This window comes from Capsella rubella, unplaced genomic scaffold, assembly GCF_000375325.1.
Source record: "Capsella rubella cultivar Monte Gargano unplaced genomic scaffold, Caprub1_0 scaffold_7, whole genome shotgun sequence".
NCBI classification, from domain to species: domain Eukaryota; kingdom Viridiplantae; phylum Streptophyta; class Magnoliopsida; order Brassicales; family Brassicaceae; genus Capsella; species Capsella rubella.
This window is the reverse complement of record NW_006238917.1, coordinates 2749692-2770570: the sequence shown is the minus strand read 5'-3', so window position 1 is coordinate 2770570 and position 20879 is coordinate 2749692. Positions and strand designations below refer to the sequence as shown.

Genomic DNA, 20879 nt, shown 5'->3' with positions numbered 1-20879 from the left:
CATCGTTGGCAATTATTATTTTCTAATGTGAGAAAATGTCTTTTCCAAATACGAAGGAAACTTGTGGGGTCAAATTCAAAGGAATCGAGTGGGTTTTTAATTTATTTTTTGTATAATTTATAATTTTTTAGCCCTAATTAATTATTCTCTCTTCAAAATTCATTATCTCACTTTTTGTATACTAATTATTTTTTCTTATGTAACAATAAAACGATCCGAGTGCAACATTATTAAGGGGATTTTACCCTTAAAATTTACTCGTTAGGGCAAGATACTTTTCTCTTTAAATCTTAGGGGTAAGATTTCTTTAATAATATTAGTCTTACATTTTATGTAGTCTTACATTTTATGTAGTCTTACATTTTATGTTTAAGAAACCCCATTTCTTTGTTTGACGAAAAACCTCATAGTTACCTTATTTTGTAACAATGATCACATAATTAAGAAGTCATCCATAGTAAACACTATTCAGTTGAAGTTTAACTGAAAACAAAACAGTAGCTAGTGTTTAAGTATTAAAAGCGTGGGAGCTTTTGTTTTGGTGAAGAGGCACTCAGTTTTTTTTCTTTCTTTTTTCTCTGTATTTTATTGCAAATATTTAAAGGGATATCATTAAAACATTTGATGGAGAGATTGTTGGTTATGATTGATGAGGTCATCTTCGCCATCAGTATTCATCAACTTGTCAATTAAATATATATGCACAAAAAAAAGCATAACCTTAATTTTGAAGACATGTCACATGATCTCACACATACATCTTAAATCCCACAACTACCATATTATTCTTGTATAGGTCGGCAATTCTTTTTCTTTTCTTTCTTTTTTCTAAAAAACTTTGGATGTATAAATTTATTTGCTTACACACTTTACAGCATGGTTTTGTAATTTGAAATTCTAAAGTTTATTTGTGAAAGTTATCCGTACCCTTAGTTAATGATAATTTCGGTTAAAAATAATAATTTTATGATAGGTATGTATATGGTCTTATCAGATTAAACCTTTTGTATGTGTACTTCCATATCTTCATCAGAATCTTCTTTTCACAGAACCCAAAACATTACAAATAAAATAACACAGACTATGTTCAGGCCTTATGTATGTGTGTACTTGTAGGACTTCTGTGGATGAGATCGGAAAGATAACAATGCATGCTCAAATTCTGCCTTTATAGCCGATATATAAGTTAGTCAGTCGTGTGTGCTTGTGGTCACAAGTGACTAGGCCACGTGTACTCGCATGGCTTTTGTGGTACAAAATGGTGCATTGCATCATATATATCATATATATGTTTGTTCGCAAGCATGTATGATTGATTGGTTACAGCTTTTTGTACTAATAAATAAAAGATGTGGGAGTTTGTTGGATAATAGAATAACTTAGTGTTTGTGTCTAGTGACTAGTGCGAACTGAAAAGGAATTGACGGTCTTCGTTAAAATGATTAGTTGTTGAACGCATGTATATATTATATGTACTTACGTAGATATGCTACGGACTGATTTGGTCTCCTGACGTGAAAGAGAGACTAGTGATTTATCATGTGTTGTTATATATTTGGAATCTTTGAGGAGATTGAATCAGAGTATTTGTAAACACACAAAAATGTGACCATATTATGTAGCCTAGTGGTAGATTAATATCTATCATTTAAGCATCGCACAGAAGACAGTTATTGGTGTAGCAACCAAACCATCCGAAGCCCTCTTGGTCGCCAGTGTAGTGTGAGATCAGCATCTATCATTTATTGGACAGAGGTCAATTTTGACCCTTGAAATGTGGAACTTGGACTTCTGACCTTATTTTCCCTAATCCTACTAAAAAAAAAAAATTGACCGGTATATAGCATTCTATTCCAGTTACCCAAAACTCCAAAAGAAGAAGAAGAAGAAAAAAAGAGAAGTTCTTTGGTCTTTTCTGAATCTTTGAAAAAGAAAAATCAATAATTGTGGGGAGGAAAATAAAAGAGAGATTGTTTTTGGAGATGCCACTTAAGCCTAGAGTCGCTATCAAAACCCCCCTCAATTATTGTAAGTGGGTCTAAAATTTTTCCCACTTATAATTAAACTTTTATTTCCCAAAAACCATATGAAATTTAATTCAAGGACTTGTATTATACAATTCCACAACGTACCTTTTCCTATAACACGACATGTTTGTTTTAAGGGAAAGATTAAGACATCAGACATGAAAACTTCATTGAGAGAACTTCAACAACTCGATGCATAATTTACAACTCTACCGACTACGTTCGTACGCACCTAGACGGGATCAATAGACACAGTCACGAAATTGTATGTCTTAGGGATAGTGACTTCCATGTTATTTTTCAGGGATGTTTGTTTGGCTTCATGCTTCTTCAACGTATATATATATGCCGACTTTTGCTATACTATATTTTTCTTTTTCTTTTTAAAGAGAGAATATTTCCTTGAATAGGAAATTAACGTGATGCCGAGAGCTCGGAGACCTTACAAATAATATTAGTAGAATCTTCTTCCCTCATTTCTCTAGCTACTTTATTTTATAGAACGAACAAAGATAGATGCAAAATTAACTTAACTTTGAAATCCATACAAACGTATTCATATTACCAACGTATGATTTACAAAGATGTCGTTATAAGTCTTTACCAAAGAAATGATAAATTACTCATAAGCCCCGATTAAAGTCACCACGCACTACTCATAAGAACTATCCAAATCCTATATATCATAATAAGAAGAAGAAAGAAAACAATATTACCAATTGCAGTATATATACAAGATTTTTGAACTGAAATGGTAGATCATTTTACACTTATGATTGGAATATCTCTCAGTCAAATAGTGTAAAAAAAGAACGAATAAATAAGTTTCAATCAGCAGATATATATACGCAACTAAATCATAGTTTAGTATAGTCCTAATCAGTCTAATTCACATAATTAATGAGGTTGATGGATTCATCATACTTTATCAAAAAGAGAGAGACACACAATTAATGAAGAAGCAAAATTATATAAAACTCACTACTTACACATCTTTACTTAATTATTCATAATTCATTTTTCTACATGGCTATTTAAATTTTGATCATCTGATATGATGATCATAATGATCAGAATTACGCTTTGATGACGAGCGATTGAAGAGAAACCCTAATTTTTTTTATTATTTTTTTTGATACTGCAAAAGCCTATATTTCAAATTAGGACAAGTAATAATTATAAGAAAAAGATGGAAAATTACAATCATACCCAAAGAGCACCAACTTGGACAAGCTTAGGAACAAGATGACCACTTAGGTGGAGGGCGACGAGGGACTCGAGACCTCCGATGCACTCACGGCCAATAAAAACCGACGGCGGAGGAACAACGACGGAGGCACCGCCGGAATATTCTTCTTGATCAAGAGCGGTGGGGAGAGAGGAGACCTCGTGGTCATCAAGCTCGATGACGGTGGGGATGACGCCGATGGTGGCCAAGAGTCTTTTCATGACGTGGCACATGCAACATGAAGATCTACTGAAGATGATGACAGGATGCTCGGATATGAGCCGTCGGATCTTGGCTTCCGTAGATTCCTCTTCGTCGATGGAGAGAGAGGTAGACGAGGATTGAGAAGGAGGAGTGAAGAGGTCTAAGCGAACGACGTCGTCGTTAGGGAAGCGTTCTAAGCCTAATTCTTGCATCATAGGCGCAAAAGCAAACTAGAGAGAAAGAGAGAAATGTAAAAGAGAGCTTTTTTCAAGAAGAAGAGGAGATTTTGTATTTGTATATATATAGAAAGAATCAAAAAGCAAAGGGAGTTTCTTTAAATACAAAAAAAAAAACAAAAAAAAAGAATCGTAGTAAAATTTAGGGGAATTTTTTTTAAATAAAAGAATAAGAAGAAGAAAAGAAGAAGAAGAAGAAGAGAATTATTGAAGAAAGGAAAAGAAAAGGACAAATAATGGGGGAGAAGGGAGTGGTGTTGTATGTGTTTGCTTACCTCACAAAGTACTGTCTCGTGTGATGTCTTCCTTTTGCTTTTTTCGTATTATTATTATTATTTTTCCCATCATACTACAATTTTTTTTTTTTTATGTATGAAAAATTTGTTCATACTGATGACTCTCATCAGTGAGTTAAATTGCATGGGAATTCCAAAACCGACGCGCTGGATTTTATTGCCGATGTTGACCTTTTCATGTAAAGGAAATGAGGAATGGAATGAAAATAATTTTCTAAAAAAGAGTAGAGAGAAATCACAATTTGGAGCAAATATGTAATAGTGTTAGGAGTTAGGACGACGTCTTACTCGCATCATGTCTGGAGAATATTTTTTCTTTCTTTCTTTTCTTTTTATCTAAGAAAACTAAATAATTTATAAGAATATTACCGTTGTATGTATTTGTACACTTATTTTTAATTACCTTACACAAAATTCAGTTAGTTTAAATACAAAATCAAAAACTAAAATTTTATAGTTTACGATATAATATAATATGTAACATATGTAACAAACAAAATATGTTTGACATATCTAATTATTCTAATACGTGTAAAAAATTAACAAAGCTAACCGGTTTTAACACATAATTTGTATACACTTATACCTACCTAGTAGGCTAGTTCTAAGCCAATGCAAAGAGGATGAGAGCACATGGTTTATATTTTTTTTTGTTATAAAGGTCTAGCTAGATCGTAGAAACACATATGTTCTAGTGTGATGTATAGTTTAATTAGCATATATGCATATAGAAACTGAGTCTACGTACTAAAATCACATTGCACATGGCAACAAATGTATACGCCTATAGAGATATAATATGGAACTGGTAAAAGTCGGTTAGAGGGTATTAAAATTTTTAAAAATCATTCATATTGAAAGCGCACATAAAACTTGTCAGCTGTTATAACATACGTACATTCGTAATGCGTTTTTAAATTTTGATCATCTATGGGGGGGAGTCACGATCGATCAGCGTTGTGGCGGACCAAGTTAATAGCTTTGTGATCCACGCCCTTGCCTAAGTGTAATGAACAAGTGTTGTAACTACTCAACCAGACGAAAATTAAGGATCACGTGCGTATAAGTTAAAGGCTAAGCTAATTACGCTTGCAAGAACGTTAATTAAAGCACATATCAATTATTATGTATTAGGGGGGTATCATCGATCCCACAACTTGTCATAGAAAACACGAAAAGAAATTGAAAAGGGGTTTATTAATTAAGAGATTTAAATCTGTATAATTAATTTGCCGTCGTACAAGATTGGTTGATTAAGTTTTATATTATGATAGCGATCAGTTTTTATTGAGTTGCAATTGTTTGTTTTGCTTTACATAAGAGCGTTGTTGTCAATTTTATATTTTTATATGTCATTTACCCAATGAGGTAAAGAAGAATAAAAATTTCTAAAGCGAAAACAAAATTTGATTGGCCACTCCTTTTATAATTTATACTTGTATCTGAGTGACAAAAACAAAAAAAAAAACTGTGATTCTTTTATTTATAAAAAGGATGTTTATTTTCTTGTTTGTGTGTTATTGCATATTCTTGTAGCTTAACACTTTTGCTATTATGACAAAGCATCATACATTTATGTTATCATATTATATATGATATTAAAAATATATAGATGAAAATAATTGAACCAATTAATCCCAAGGCTTCTTAGTTTGAGATTCTGTTGTTAACGATTCACATTACGAAGCTGCTTGTTGAGACTATGTAGTATGTTGTCTCCAAACAAAACTGCTAAGTCCACTTTCGTCTTTAAGTGGAATTACTCACCATTTGAGTTCAAATTGATAAATTCTCTTGAAAACACGACAAGAATTAATAATATTCACAAAGAGTTACGAATCCGTTTTATCATCCAAATTGAATAAACTCACAGAGAAAAAATCTCACAGAGTTGATTAGATTTATTTTTTTAAGGGTGGCAGATGTGTCTCCCATTCGACAATATAATTAAGTGTTCCCTCTTGTGAGCAATTTTATAAACTAATAACTAAATAAATAAAAGTAAAGTAGACGGTATTAGACAAAACTAAGTCTCGTATTTAACTTGTGGTTTTAATATATATTTTTCATTTTTATTTTAAAAAAAGCTCAAAAAACATCTGAAAAATTGGTACAAGTTACTTTTACTAAACAAATGTGAGTTTTTTTGGAACCTTTTGTCTTGCTTTAGTCACTTAAAATTTATAAAAAAAAATGTTGGCTGAAATATGAAAGTGCACCACACTCAACATGATCAAAGATCAAGTATACTTTTTAAGAAGAATTATAATATTTGATGATGTATAAATGAAAGTACACTATGCAATTTAAAAAAAGAGATGTGGAAATTTTTGTGAAAAAATAAGTTAGTACTCCAAAATAGAGAAAAGGGCAAAGGCATGAATGGTGTAGTGTGGAAATAGAAGAAATGGAGCCCAAATTGAAACGGACTTTAGAAGAAGAAGAAGAAGAGATGTGGTGTTAATTAGGAGTACCGTCGATGGTGTTGTCTTCAACTTCGTGTCTGCCACATGTGCTCACGTAAGCCCATCTTTTATTTTATAATTGTAGCGAGAAAAAGTATTAATAATTAACGAGTTTATTTAAATTTTCTTGAATTTTTTTCCTTCGGTGGATCCATTTTCTTTTGTTGTGATCTCTTCGATCGACTCTTTTTTATAATGTCCACCAGGATCATGACGTATTTCTTTTTTTCTTTTTATATTGGTCTCACCTAAAACATTATGTCCTAAGATTCTATATGTAAGATTCCATTTCCATCCATATATATTCCCATAGAAATAAAAATAAACGAATCTTTGTCAATGATTCGAAAAAAATGTTAGTGCGTTTCAGAAAGATTTGTATACTTAGCTGCATTTACACCTACCCACAGGGTTCTCCCCTAACTGACTAACTAAATATGCTAGTGTTAATCATAATAGAGGTTAATGTAATTACATATTATTTTTCTATACTTTTAGCAAGTTTAGGTGTCAGATTTGAACTATATATAGAAAAACTTGGGTAGAGGAGATTTCAATCCAGCCAGGATATATCATACGGACATGATACCTTAGTATATGAGATTTTTGGATCCGGATCCGTCCAAAAGTATGATGTATGTAGGGACTTTTCTTGTTAAAGTTAAAAATATATAATCAAAAGAAAGATATAAGGGACAAACTATTTCGCATCAGTTTGAAATGTAAATAAAATAACCATATATAGTGTAATAAGAGAAACAAGAAAAATTAATAAAAGTATAGGAAAGAAGAGAAGATGATCTAGAGTGCTACTAATAAAGTTGCATCAAAAAAGCAAAAAGGCTAATAAGGAATTAAAGTGCATCTAAAGAGAAGAGAGAGTGGTAGTAGGGAGCAAGGACACAAGTTTGGAAGTAGGGCGAGTCATTGGCACAAACTTGACGGTCGTTGAGAAGCAAAGTTTTAGTACGAGGATCATATTTGAGCAACCTTTCTCTGAAATCCCTATGATTTGTCTCATATGATTTCTTACCCTTAATCAACACCCTTCCGTCGCCGCAGATTTCAACTGGCATAAGGCGCTCCCCCCAATTATCCCTAATTGCAATAAGGCTTGTTATATCAATTGAATACATTTTTCCCCATGCGTCGTCTCCTCCTCTAACCATGCTCCACATCTCCAAAGAGCTACGTTGTTGTTCTACGATCCATACTTGATCCCTAAGGTTCACCAGATGAATCACGAAGGAGGGTTTTCTTGCACCGAAAGGATGGTGATGGACTGCACGGAATCTGCGTGTGTGAAGATCAAATGCTATGATCTTGGCCGTTTTTGAATACTTTGCATTCATTTCCCATAGATAAGCGGTGAACCAATAGATGGATCCGTCAACGCTCGCTGAAGGTTGCCCATTAAAGCAAGGTATAGGGACATGGCTAATGTATCTCCATTTCCTTTCCTTGAGCGAAAGAAGCTCGCATCCTGTGCATAGCGTACTCTCCCCAGGCGGTTCAAATAACCTAACAAGTTTGTAATCTCCGCTCACTCTGTCTCTCCCAAACCCCAACAAGCTAAAGCACGGATTAGGAAATTGAGCAAGATTACCTGCACGTAAGAAATATAAAAATACAAGTTACATTACGACAATAATATTCCATGCATGCAAGTACATTAATCTTAGCTATATTAAAAGAAGAAAATAGAACTCTTCTGAATCATATATTGTTAGATAATTAAATGTCAACTCCAACAGTTTTAATTCTTGTGAAAAAGAATAAAAATAAACCAAGGGATGAGTATATGTTACGTACGCGACTTGTGATAAAGAAGATGTACTCTGTCGAAGGGTAAAGTTACACGACTTTCAAATGTCAGTGGACGGTGACAGAGAGGTTGTTGTTCGGCTTGGATCGCGATAATTTGGGGAGTCGCCCGATTTATAAACAGAAACTTGTTACCTGGTCTCGGACAGCAGATGAAACCGTCGCACGAGAGAGAAGGAGCACCACCGTCGTTATTTTGAAGCAGCCGCACATAGGAAAATCCTGGATCACCGTCTGATGAACAGAAGTTACGGAACAATCCAGTTTCCCTGGAAATCTTACTAGCGAACTGGTCCCTGACCATGACATTAGCAAGGATCGTGAAACGGTGTTTGGATTTCTGATCAGCCAAGTGCCGTTCCATGAAACTTCGACATCTTATCAAACTTCTCCATTGTTTTGAAACCAGTTCTAATCGACGCAGAGGTTGCACTGGGAGTCTCAGCAAGATCTCGATTTCTACATCCAACGGTAGTTCCATGCCGCCTGCGACGTCCGACCTCATAGCTAAGTTACTCTCCCATTCCCATCTTTTCATTTATATAATACGAGGAAGAACCGTCAAAATATGTATTAGGGAAAGTGATTATTTTTGTTAAAAGGAAAGTAACATTGTCTCCATAACGTAGTTTACTGAAACAAAGGAAAGACGTCGATCAATAAGGGGAAAGTAAATAAATACGGTAGAACAGAGTAATACAGGGAATGTACATTATTTAATTTTTACTGAATTTTTCTATTATGGGCTCAAAATGTTTCCCTAATCACGGAAATTCTATATCCAACAGAGGAAAGTAACATTGGTTCTAAAATACTTCTACAGTACCAGTGTTATTGCTATTAAAAGACTTAATTAAGAAGTTGCAATTATTTTGTAATCGCTACTTAACTAAAGATAATTAACGTTTTGAAACTTTACTAAAAATAAAAAGATATCAAATTAACGATCAATTGAACCAAATGATCTGAAACGGGGAGGGCCACAAGTCGACTTTTTATGATCTAACAAGAGATTATATGAAGAGAAGTATTCGTTGAAATTCGAGAAATATACAAATTAAAGAAAGAAAAATGGAGGTCAGTGTCTCTCTCCTCTAAACCTCACCCTTTCTTGGAGTACAAGTTAAAATATGTCTTACGGACATGTTACCTTAGTATATGAGTTTTTTGGATCCGGATCCGTCCAAAAATATGATGTATGTAGGGACATATGCAGAAAAAAAAATATAATCAAAAGAAAGATATAAGAGACAAACTATTTCTCATCAGCTTGAAATGTAAATAAAATGACCATATATAGTGTAATAAGAGAAACAAGAAAATTTAATAAAAGTATAGGAAAGAAGAGAAGATGATCTAGAGTGTTACAAAAAAGGAAAAAAAGGCTAATTAGGAATTAAAGTGCATCTAAAGAGAAGAGAGAGTGGTAGTAGGGAGCAAGGACACGAGTTTGGAAGTAGGGCGGGTCATTGGCACAAACTTGACGGTCGCTGAGAAGCAAAGTTTTAGTACGAGGATCATATTTGAGCAACCTTTCTCTGAATCCCCTATGATTTGTCTCATTTAGTTTCTTACCTTTAATCAACACCTTTCCGTCGCCGCAGATTTCAATTGGCATAAGCCTCTCCCCCAAATCAGCCCTTGCAATAAGGCTTGTTCGATCAATTGAATACAATTTTTCCCATGCGTCTCCTCCTCCTCTATCCATGCTCCACATGTCCAAAGAGAAAGGTTGTTGTTCTACGATCCATACTTGATCCCTAAGGTTCACCAGATGAATTACGAAGGAGGGTTTTCTTGCACCGAAAGGATGGTGATGGACTGCACGGAATCTGTGTGTGTGAAGATCAAATGCTATAATCTTGGCCGTTTTCGAATACTTTGCATCCGTTTCCCATAGATAAGCCGTGAACCAATAGATGGATCCGTTAACGCTCGCTGAATCTTGCCCATTAAAGCAAGGTATAGGAATAAGGCTAATGTATCTCCATTTCCTTTCCTTGAGCGAAAGGAGCTCGCATCCTGTGCATAGCGTACTCTCCCCAGGCGGTTCGAATAACCTAACAAGTTTGTAATCTCCGCTCACTCTGTCTCTCCCAAATCCTAACAAGCTAAACCACGCACTACAAAAAAAACATTATATTGAGACAAAAATTATCGTCACAATGTGTAGAGTTTCGTAACAATATATATATTAAGACGAATATAAGACAAATTTAATCTGTTGCAATAAATTCGTCACCAAAAAAAATTAGTATCAAAACCGTCACAATATTACGACGTGATTATATAGTCTCTGTTTCGTCACATTTTGTTGCTAATCGTGATTGTTACAAAACAGTCATTAATTTCGACAAAAAAAATTGTCTTAAAATTGACATATTTAGTTACTATCATAAAGTGACAATTTTGTAACTACTTCTAACAAATTAGTAGTCACCGATCATCACAGTAAACTACTAAAGAATGGTCACTTATATGTCTTAATTAGTAACTAATAACATCATCTCAAAAATGTTTCTGTTTGCGACGTTTATAACATTACACAAACGTCACGAATTAAGACAGAACTATAGTATCACATCGTCATAAGTGATGACTACAAAAGACGTTACTGATATTCCAACTTCGTGATCTTGAATATTATTTATTTATTACAGTTTCGTTGTCTATTTATCATTATTCTCTACTAAACTGTTTTCTCTATCATAAATAAAATTAAAATATTAGACAAATAAAAGAAACTCCAAATAAAGAATTAAAAGTCAAAGAAACAAACTTACTTAATAAAGCAAACGTAGACATGTCTTTAAAACAAAAAAAAAGGAAAGAAAAGCAGAAGCAAATAAACTTAAGTTGTAGAAATAACAGAAGCGAACATAACAAATGTAAACTTATGTGGTACGAGCAAAGGACCTAAAACCCATGAAAGCTTGTGGAGAAGGTGAGTATCCTAAAGGCGAGTATCCTGAAGGTGGATTAGAAGCAGATGCTGAACTCATCCCATTCAGACCTACAAGAGATAGTGGAGATGTAGAAGCAACTGAATTTATCCCATTTTGACAAACAAGAGATTGGACCATTTGCTCCATAGTTTGAAGTCGTTGTTGAACAAGCTCATTCTCATTACGACTCTTTTGCAGTTCAGTTTCCAGCTCTTCTACTCGGAGACTTATTGTTTCCACTTCTCCGGTAGTTTGAGTGGGAACCGCAGCACCATCTACAGACATAGTAATCCGATTTTGAAGCAAACCAAGTCCAAATACACGGCCTTGTTTTGAAATTCCAGCAACCTACAAGTGCATGAGCAATGCCATATTTTTAAAACACAAAATGTACTTAATATAAAACCATTTGGACAATAAAAAGTCCCTCAAAGCTGCTAAAAAAACAGTGGAATTAAGTATTATTTTTACAACAAAAAAGTGTAAGATATTAAAAAATTAGCTGAATGTAGATTTCATTTTTCTCCTCTATGGTAAGGGGATTCATTGTCAAAATCTCTTGATTAGAAAGCTCCATGTCTGCCAAGCGTTCTTGAACTTGTTCATCATATTTTTCTGCAATTACTCTTGCTCTTTCGTCAACATATGTTCCATCCGCTTTTTGGTGTGTCTTTTTCATCACCGCAATGAAGGATGAATCTTCATTGTTTGCTTCCTATAAAAAATAAGCATAGTTAATAACATTTTCAAAATTTTAAATAAAATAGAAACACTGCCAAAAGCAAAGGTTACCAAAGTATCTTGCACTTTGGCATAAGAACGTGATCTAGATCTGTGACAGTGTGGACCTAAACCATCACGGCTAAATAGCCGAGCAGCACGTGCTTTCTGGCTTTTATCTTTTGCTTTTGGAGTCCTCCAATGACCTACCATTGTTCTCCAATGATCACCTAAAATCCATTCAGGTTGTTCACCTTTTGACTTTGCAAGGCTAAACATCCCTCTAAGGCGTGCACCAGCAAGTGCCTCAAAGTTTGCTTTCACTAGATGATCAATTGAACTATCCCACTCAAACCATGTCTAGAATACAAATTATAAATATTTATAAATTATAAAAATAAATTTTAAAAATATGATATAGATATACAATTAGATCAAACCTTAAAAGTTGAAAACCATGCATCTTTATAAAATGTTGGAACTTTTTTCCAGCTGTACCATGGTCCATTAAAACACCCTTCAATAATTTTTCTAATACGTGTTGATACTTCAGTGTTGTTTTTGAACCTGTTACAAGTGTACTTTAATTATTTACATTTATAGTTTATTAAATAAAATAATTTATGAAAAAAAAAACTCATTACCATTTAGCTCCATTCCTTCGAGATGGGTGGAGCACACGGACATTACGTTGAACATGTCCAAGTTCTTCTCTCTGTTCACTTGGTTCAGCATTTGGATCACGAGAAAGAGGTCTTTGAACACCAGCAGGCTGAGGATTTGTTACTCTCTCATACCGACGGCCGCCTATGATGACTGGTGGACGCATCTACGATTGGAAAGAAGTATAAGATGGGTCACGATTTATTCATGATTTAACCACAATATAAAAATATAAAATTATACAAACTGATCTTCCGTTCATCTAAGTTTGGACATTAAATTATTTTCAATAAATGGTATAGTATCTAGTCATAACTTTCAAAATAAACAAACAGTCAATAAGATAATATTGTGTCGTATATCAATAAAATAATATTGTGGCTTCTGTTTATCTAACTTTGCACATTAAACTATAAAGTAAGACTTCTATCAGACAGCAAATATTGACATGTACATCAATATTGAATGTTAGATTATCAACCTATTGAGTTAGAATCATAGAATCGTGTAAATTATGGACCTTCAAAATCAGTTCCGTTTCTGATTTAAAAAAGCAAAAAATATGCATACTCTAGAATTTAGATTGTAGTTATAAATATGTATGTTTATGAGATTTTGTACATGAATAAGAAATCAACCGATTGAAGCAAAATCAAAATCCCAAAAATTAACAATAGTATTCAAACCTTGGAATGATCGTAGTTGTGGAGTGGACAATGAAGAAAAACACTAAAAACCACACCGTTCTGGACAACGGCGAGATCAAAATGAGGAACTGGTGGGAGAGGAAGTAATGCCTCAACTTTTGCGGTGATCTATTTTTAGGGTAAAACGTGAGAGGAGGTTTGTTAGTTTTGACGCTTTATATACTTAAATAATTTCTAGGGTATTTGTGACGTTTTTGCAATCTCATTTAGTCACTACCAAAAATTTTTATGTTTTTTACCGGGTAATTTTACCGCAATTTACTAAATCTATATCTTCTCAAATAAATTCCAGCGTCCAACTATTTATTTACGTCACCTAAAAACTAAATTCCTATAATAGTGGCTTAGGGGGTGTTATTGGATTAAGGATTTTAAAAGAATTGGATGTATTATAAAATCAGGTGTTATTCAATCGTGTATTTTAAAAAATACTTTAAAATCAGGTGTTATTCAATTTCTATTAGATTTTGATGGATTTCATTTCAAGTGGATTTTAATGTACTTTTTTAACTAAAGCATGAGTAACTAAAATCCGAGAGTTTTGATAAGTATTTTGATGTATTCCATATAAAATAATAAATAAATGAAAAAGCATTTTTTCAGATCACGTTAACCATCTTCTCCACCATTATCATCACTTCCACTGAAACCTTCAACCACTTCTCCAAGGCTCAAACGAGAGAGTTAAGAGATCTCAAACCCCCCAACTCATTCTACTCAATTTCTTGAGAATCCATTGGCATCAAGTAGAACTATTATCCTCCCCAGCAAACCCACACCACCATCACATGAGATTTCACCGTTTGAATTAATTTTTGGGATTTATCCAGAGAATTATGGATGAAAAATCGTTTTTCTTCATGTGCAATTTGTGAAAATTTGCATTTCTCAGCAATTGAGTTTTTAAAAGCAAAATACTATTTTGAAAACAGATTCGACAAACTCAATAAAAAAAAAAAAATTTTGAAACAAAGATGATAAAGCAGTTAATATTTTTTTTTTTTGTTGATTTTGTTCATCTATATTGTTTTTCTTTTTAGGATATCCAAAGGAAAAAAAACAATACAATGAAATACAACGAAATCTTCCTAAAATATATTAAATCCATCGTAATCCATCAAAAAGTACTTCAAATACAAATACATTAAAAAACTACAAAATCCTTAATCCAATAACACCCCCTTAGTCATCATATAGAATTAACACCTACGTATCTTGACTGTTATTAAGAAAATATAGCTCTCGACTTTAATAAAAATCTTAGTGATTGATAATATAATCTAACTTTTGCTTGCAATATTTTAATCTAACAATAATCTAAAAGATTTTGGTCAACATATTATATAAACCTAAAGCTACTCCATCGTTAGTTTGTTAACTTTTCATCTTATAGATTCATTAAATATCTACGCAATCAAATTTTTTCATAGAACAAAAATCTGAAACCTAAAATGCAACAAAGTGAAAGCAAATCACAGGATGTTCATCCCATCAGCAAGACAAATCCTCACAAATTTGATCTAAACAAACCGTATTATGAGGAAGATGAGGTTCATCCCAATGAAGTAACGAAAGGAAAAGAAAAGAAGCATTTAACTTCAAGCACCACTCGTAGTTTCGATCTGATGAACACCCGGTATTACGACGATGGAGATGCTAAACATACAATAGAAGAAGTTAAACGGGAGATGCTGAGATTTATCTTCCCAAATATTTTAAGAAATGATTTCGTGAAGCTTTAAGAATTTTTTTTTAGTTATGCGTTTTTGGTTAGATTTACCAACTCATTCAAACACTAAATTGTTCTTACTCTGTTTTAGTCAATAATTTGTGTATACGATGTATACACATCAACAAGGCTTCTTAATTTCCTAATATTTTAACTAGAGTTGTCATTATTTAATATATTTTGTAATGCCTTTGAAAAAAGTTGCAGGTGATCAACCACTTCAAAGAATTTAATTTGTTTAATCGTTTGTTTGTACATTGTGGTGTTTGCCAAAAAGGAAAAACAAAAAGGGGACACAATAAAGTTTAAAATATCTAAAATTGGTGCTTGTGGAAAAACAACGTTGTTTTACCTTTAGCTTTGGAACGAAGACAAGTTTTAACTTTTTAGTTCCTACGTTCAAGAGAACTCAATATGCAGGAGGTGGAAGAGTGGTGTATCATAAAATATTAACGTCTTACACAGGACATCATGTTACTTTAGAAAGAACAGAAAGAGGTAAAATTTGGATCTTTCAGACGGATTAAGAAAAGGGTTCGGACCTAAAAAAAGAGGAGAGGCTTTACTGAACCAGAAACAGAAACCACAAAGTCTTAAGGAAGGAGCAATAATGTGCTCACAAAGTCTTAAGGAAGGAGCAACAATGTGCTCACAAAGTCCAGACGTACGAACACGACATAAAATAAATTAAAACCAAACTATAAAACTAGTCAGATTCTTCATCTGTTATATCGATATTTGAATCTCCATCTTCGTTGTCTGATCCGACTTCCGTGTCAACTTCCATATCATGAAGATGTTCTGCTTCACCATGAAGATGTGCCAGTGTCTCGACTTGTAACGAATCATCGGAAACAATTGGATCAGCTGTTTCACTTTGCATCGGAGTAAAATCTAAATTTTCAGTAAGCAATACTTTTCCTCTAAATTGTGACAACCATTTAGTATGTATACTGTCACAAACTCTAACTCACAGGTTAGTCATAAGTCCGTATCTAATTAACAACTACACACTAGTAACAAATTGACTTAATTTTACGATATAAATTATCGTCATATTTATGTTACAAATTGTTACAAAATTTAGTCATGATCTAATCAGTCATAATTTTGCGACAAATTACCTACAATTATGTGACAAAACAATATAGTCACAACTTCGTTACTAAATCGTCCCAAACTAGTGACAAATAATTTTCGTCTAAAATTACGTCATAGTAGCCCTAGTTTTTTGTAGTGACGGTATAGGAAACTGAAGACGATTAACTGCATATAAGAATTAAATAATACTCCATTACGACAATAATATTGCATGCAAGTACATTAATCTTAATTAATTAGCTATATTAAAGATGAAAATAGAACTCTTTCTGAATCATTGTAAGATAATTAAATGTCAACTCCAACAGTTTTAATTATTTTGAAAAGAAAAAAACGAAGGCATGCATATATATATATATATGTTACGTACACGAGTAGTGATAAATAAGATGCACTCTGTCGAAGGGTAAAGTTACATGACTTTCAAATGTCAGTGGACGGTGACAGAGAGGTTGTTCGGCTTGGATAATCTGGCGAGTCGCCCGATTTATAAACAGAAACTTGTTACCTGGTCTCGGACAGCAGATGAAACCGTCGCATGAGAGAGCAGGAGCAACACGGTCGTTATTTTGAAGCAGGCGCACATAGGAAAATCCTGGATCACCGTCTGATGAACAGAAGTTACGGAACAATCCAGCTTCCCTGGGAACCTTACTAGCGAACTGGTCCCTGACCATGACATTAGCAAGGATCGTGAAACGGTGTTTGGATTTCTGATGAGCCAAGTGCCGTTCCATGAAATCTCGACATCTTATCAAACTTCTCCATTGTTTTGAAACCAGTTCTAATCGACGCAGAGGTTGCACTGGGAGTCTCAGCAAGATCTCAATTTCTACATCAAACGGTAGTTCCATGCCGCCTGCGACGTCCGACCCCATAGCGAAGACAAGTTACTCTCCCATTCCCATCTTTTCATTTATATAATACGAGGAAGGTGCGTGAAAAATGTATTAGGGAAAGTGATTATTTTTGTTAAAAGGAAAGTAACATTGTCTTCATAACGTAGTTTAATGAAACAAAGGAAAGACGTCGACGAATAAGGGGAAAGTAAAAAAAAAAAAATATATACGATAATACAGGGAATGTACATTATTTAATTATTACTTAATTATTCTATTATAGGCTCAAAATGTTTCCCTCATCACGTAAAATTCTATACACAACAAAGGAAATCAATTTTGGTTCTAAATTTTTTGTACAAGTGTTATTGTTTTAAAAGAAATTAATTGTAGTTATTTTTTAATCGCCAATTGATTAAAATAAATTAACGTTTTGAAACTTTACAAACGATCAATTGAACCAAATGATCTAAACGGGCCACAAGTCGACTGTTTTATGATCTAACAAGAGAATATATCAAGAGAAGCAACAAAATGTTGCAAATTCGAGAAAAATACAAAAGAAAGAAAAATGGAGGTCGGTCAGTTTCTCTTCTCCTCTAACCTCACCCTTTCTCAGTTTCTTGGAGCGCAAGTTAAAAGGTGTGTTTTAAATTTCAACACTTAACAGCCCTAGGGCTTGGGATCCCCATGTATGCTAAGCGTGGAGACACTCTCACTTTAGGACTAGGCCTCGGAGATGGAATTGGTCCATAAGAATTAGCTGGCGAACTCCGAGGAGAGAGGCTAACTTGCTCAAGTGCTTGTGCTTGCAGCTCCATTGGGTAATCTCTAACACACCCAATTCTTGGACCATATCCACTTGTCCATTTGCAGGACAGTCTCTTTACAGGATCAAACACTGGTCTCGCTCTCTCTTCTTGCTCTGTAGGCATCTCAACTTCTTCTGAGTTCTCTTTTGGTCCTTCCTCTTCGTCCGCAGTGGATTTGAATGACGAATACTCCTCATTCACAGAGCATCTCTGTAAATCAAATTTAGTCTCATGAATACAACATTCTCTAAATACCTAGAGCTGATGAATGTTTGCTGTATATGATTCTTTTATTTCGTTACCTTAACATTCGTGAGATCAACATTGTGCTCCTCTAAGAAACTTATGAACTCCTTGAAGTTGTCTTCTGTTGGGAGATAGTGTCCACTGTATGGCCATATAGCCTGAGAAAAGAAAAGGTGAGTGAGACCTTTTAGTTTACATATAACATATTAAGAGATTCATTCCCGAGGGAGAAAGCAAGACAGATAATCTAAGTACCTCAAGGATCCCATCACGAGCGACCAATCTTCCTGCAGCTGTAGTGGCGCCTCCTGATAAGAAACTTGAATGCTGGAAACGGCCTTTTTTTTTAATCCCTACGTACAAGGTTCTAGTCGTGCTGAGTACAAAAATCGACTTGGATTCCTCTGTTGAATTGATCAGAGTCATGCTGTGTTTATACATTAGTCTCCCATCTTCCACTATCACTTCATATGCTTCTCTCTCCATCTGCAGATTTCAAAGAAAAAAACACAGACGTTGATGAGTAATCAACAAGGCAGAGCTAGCTAAGTAGTAGTTAATCGAGTCAAATCAGATTAAGAACAAAAACTCACAGGTCCTAGGTAACTGATGCACTGTTTTTGCAGAACACTTCTTGGGTGTTTCTCAAGATTTACATCTTTGCCGTCTCCTATATCCAACCTTTAGTTTCAAATCAGGGGAAACAGAGTTTAGAACAGATTCAAACAGAGGAAGATCTATTGATGGAATTTTGGATCTGAGTCCTTACCAGTAAAAGAATGGCTGTGAGCTCTTGCTCTCTGACCAGACCTCGTAATAGAAATGCAAGTTGTGGCCATAACGATGACGTGGGTCAATCTGTATATTCAAGAGGGGAACAGTTAGAATATGAATCTAACCAAATCATCAAAAAGGAGCTGATAACTTTTGATCTTGTGTTTTGCACCTAAACCCATATATTTGTTTATTCCACAAACCATAGCATATACTTGTCATTGATTAAAACTCATAAAGATTATAAGTCATGGGAACTTACAGCTTCTAGCCAGTGCTGAAGCGCTAATTTCTGAGCCTTTTCATCTTTTGATAAGCCTTTCCCAACCTAAAAACAGTGACAACCCACATTGGTTTTTTTTATAATATAAAGAGATATATAGATCTACTGAAAACTCCTTGACTTAAAAGTAAACATAGATAGATCATGATGTCAGACCTTAGCAGCTCTTGTTCTAGCTCGTGCCCATTTCGAAACAGCGGTCTCGCGTTTTTCTTCTTCAAAGAAAGACACAGAGCTCAAATCCAGAGCTGCACCATCCAAAGTCTTCCACCTACAACATTACAAACAATACCAGTTAAGAGTTAGTGTAAACATCCTTAAAAGACATCAAAAAGAGGAAGCTAATTAAGATCAACCAAGTAACTCACCAGAGCTCCTCAACAACGACTGCACAATCTGCTAGGTTCCTTCTTGTCCGGTAACTCTTATACACCTTTTGTAGGGTAGTTGCAGCTGCATCAAGCTCGGTGACCGGTCTAGGGGAGAAGAACACGAAAGGCTCAGGTGGAGTAACTGTCGGTTTCTTTATTTGGATTCTCTCACAGTTTCGTCCATTCAAAGTGTTAGGAGTTGACTTCTTTGTCTCCAAGGCCTCAAAATCTGAATCAGTCTTGGTCTCTTTAGGAACCTCCCAGCTGTTGAAACTCAACGACCGCTCCATAGTGATCTTAGGAGAATTCTGATGCGTAGAACCAATAGCGTTGAAACTGTTGGTTCTTGATGTCAAGCCTCCGTCTTTGAGTTTGAAGCTTAAGCACCCAACTTCAAGACCCATGGCCACACAAATATAATGAAAGGAAAAGGATAATTCCAAAAACTATAAATTTAATATTGAAATCCCCTGCACACACACACATCAATCCAGATCAGTATCAGACTTTTACCAACGACAACTCTCTAAAGACAAAATTAAACAATCGCATGAGTATAGCTCTATACCAACTAATTATTGGTGAAAAACAAAAATTTAGAGAAATAAATACCTTGTGGGCATCAAACACAATAAATGGCACCAAGAAAACAGAGAGGAGCTTGAAAGAATAAAGAATAAAAGAATGATTTATATATTCTTTGGAAAAAAATGAATCAAACGAGGGATATGAATGTATGTGATCAACATAGGTTGAAGTGGTCTTCTATATATATATATATATGTAAGAGTAGTGTGAGGAGGAGTCGAAGACTATAAAGAAGAGAGTATAATAAGAAGTCTTCGTTTTTACAAATCGTTGAATATGGAAAAAAATATTACTGAATATTCAAAGTTGGCGTGTATGAAAAAATGTTGAATATTAAAGAAAAGAGACAAAAACAGTGAGAGGAGGCTAGCTAGAAAACAGAGTACGTGGGGGTGGGGAGCCCCATAAGAGATGGAGGCTGACGAAGGTAAAGTTCAGGGAAGTTATTGAGATTAGGACAATACACATACAACACTTATACGAAAAAGTTTTACATTTTGATAACTTTTGTGTGAAAAAATCTTCGGTAGTATGTAGACATATATAGATGTGAAGGTTGCAATAAGGTTTTTAACATCTGTGTGAAAACAAGCCTCTGTTAAATCTTTACACACAAATACACTACTACTAAGTACACAAAGTCTATATCAAAAAGAAGAAGATTTAGAATGAATTGAACTAGGGTTTAATTAAATTACATTTATGGCGCGCATGCAATACTTCATCCAAAAGTCAAGCGGCTCAAAGAAAGAAGTCAAGGTTGTCAATATGCGAATCGTCCAATATCATTATTCTATAATAAACATGTCTATTCTATCTTA

The 20879-nt window shown here is 34.2% G+C and overlaps 3 protein-coding genes across 3 annotated transcripts; all 3 read right to left on the bottom strand.

Annotated features, from left to right (window-relative positions):
* Positions 1–2538: 2538 nt before the first annotated feature.
* On the bottom strand, positions 2539–3765 carry LOC17880065 (glutaredoxin-C6). Its single transcript, XM_023779301.1, has 2 exons — positions 3237–3765; positions 2539–2703 (listed from the first exon to the last, which is right to left on the bottom strand). Exons 1-2 carry the CDS (start codon positions 3672–3674, stop codon positions 2680–2682), a joined length of 462 nt encoding a protein of 153 aa, XP_023635069.1. The 5' UTR covers positions 3675–3765; the 3' UTR covers positions 2539–2679.
* Positions 3766–7310: 3545 nt separating this feature from the next.
* Positions 7311–8818, bottom strand: LOC17880635 (putative F-box protein At1g12855). The gene is made up of 2 exons (XM_006282708.2): positions 8416–8818; positions 7311–8062 (listed from the first exon to the last, which is right to left on the bottom strand). Exons 1-2 carry the CDS (start codon positions 8816–8818, stop codon positions 7311–7313), a joined length of 1155 nt encoding a protein of 384 aa, XP_006282770.2.
* An 8559-nt stretch (positions 8819–17377) lies between these two features.
* LOC17878978 (IQ domain-containing protein IQM1) lies at positions 17378–20205 on the bottom strand. Its single transcript, XM_006283566.2, has 9 exons — positions 20083–20205; positions 19468–19940; positions 19256–19370; positions 19079–19144; positions 18812–18900; positions 18636–18723; positions 18298–18528; positions 18099–18200; positions 17378–18006 (listed from the first exon to the last, which is right to left on the bottom strand). Exons 2-9 carry the CDS (start codon positions 19872–19874, stop codon positions 17641–17643), a joined length of 1464 nt encoding a protein of 487 aa, XP_006283628.1. The 5' UTR covers positions 19875–19940; positions 20083–20205; the 3' UTR covers positions 17378–17640.
* Between the last annotated feature and the right edge of the window lie 674 nt (positions 20206–20879).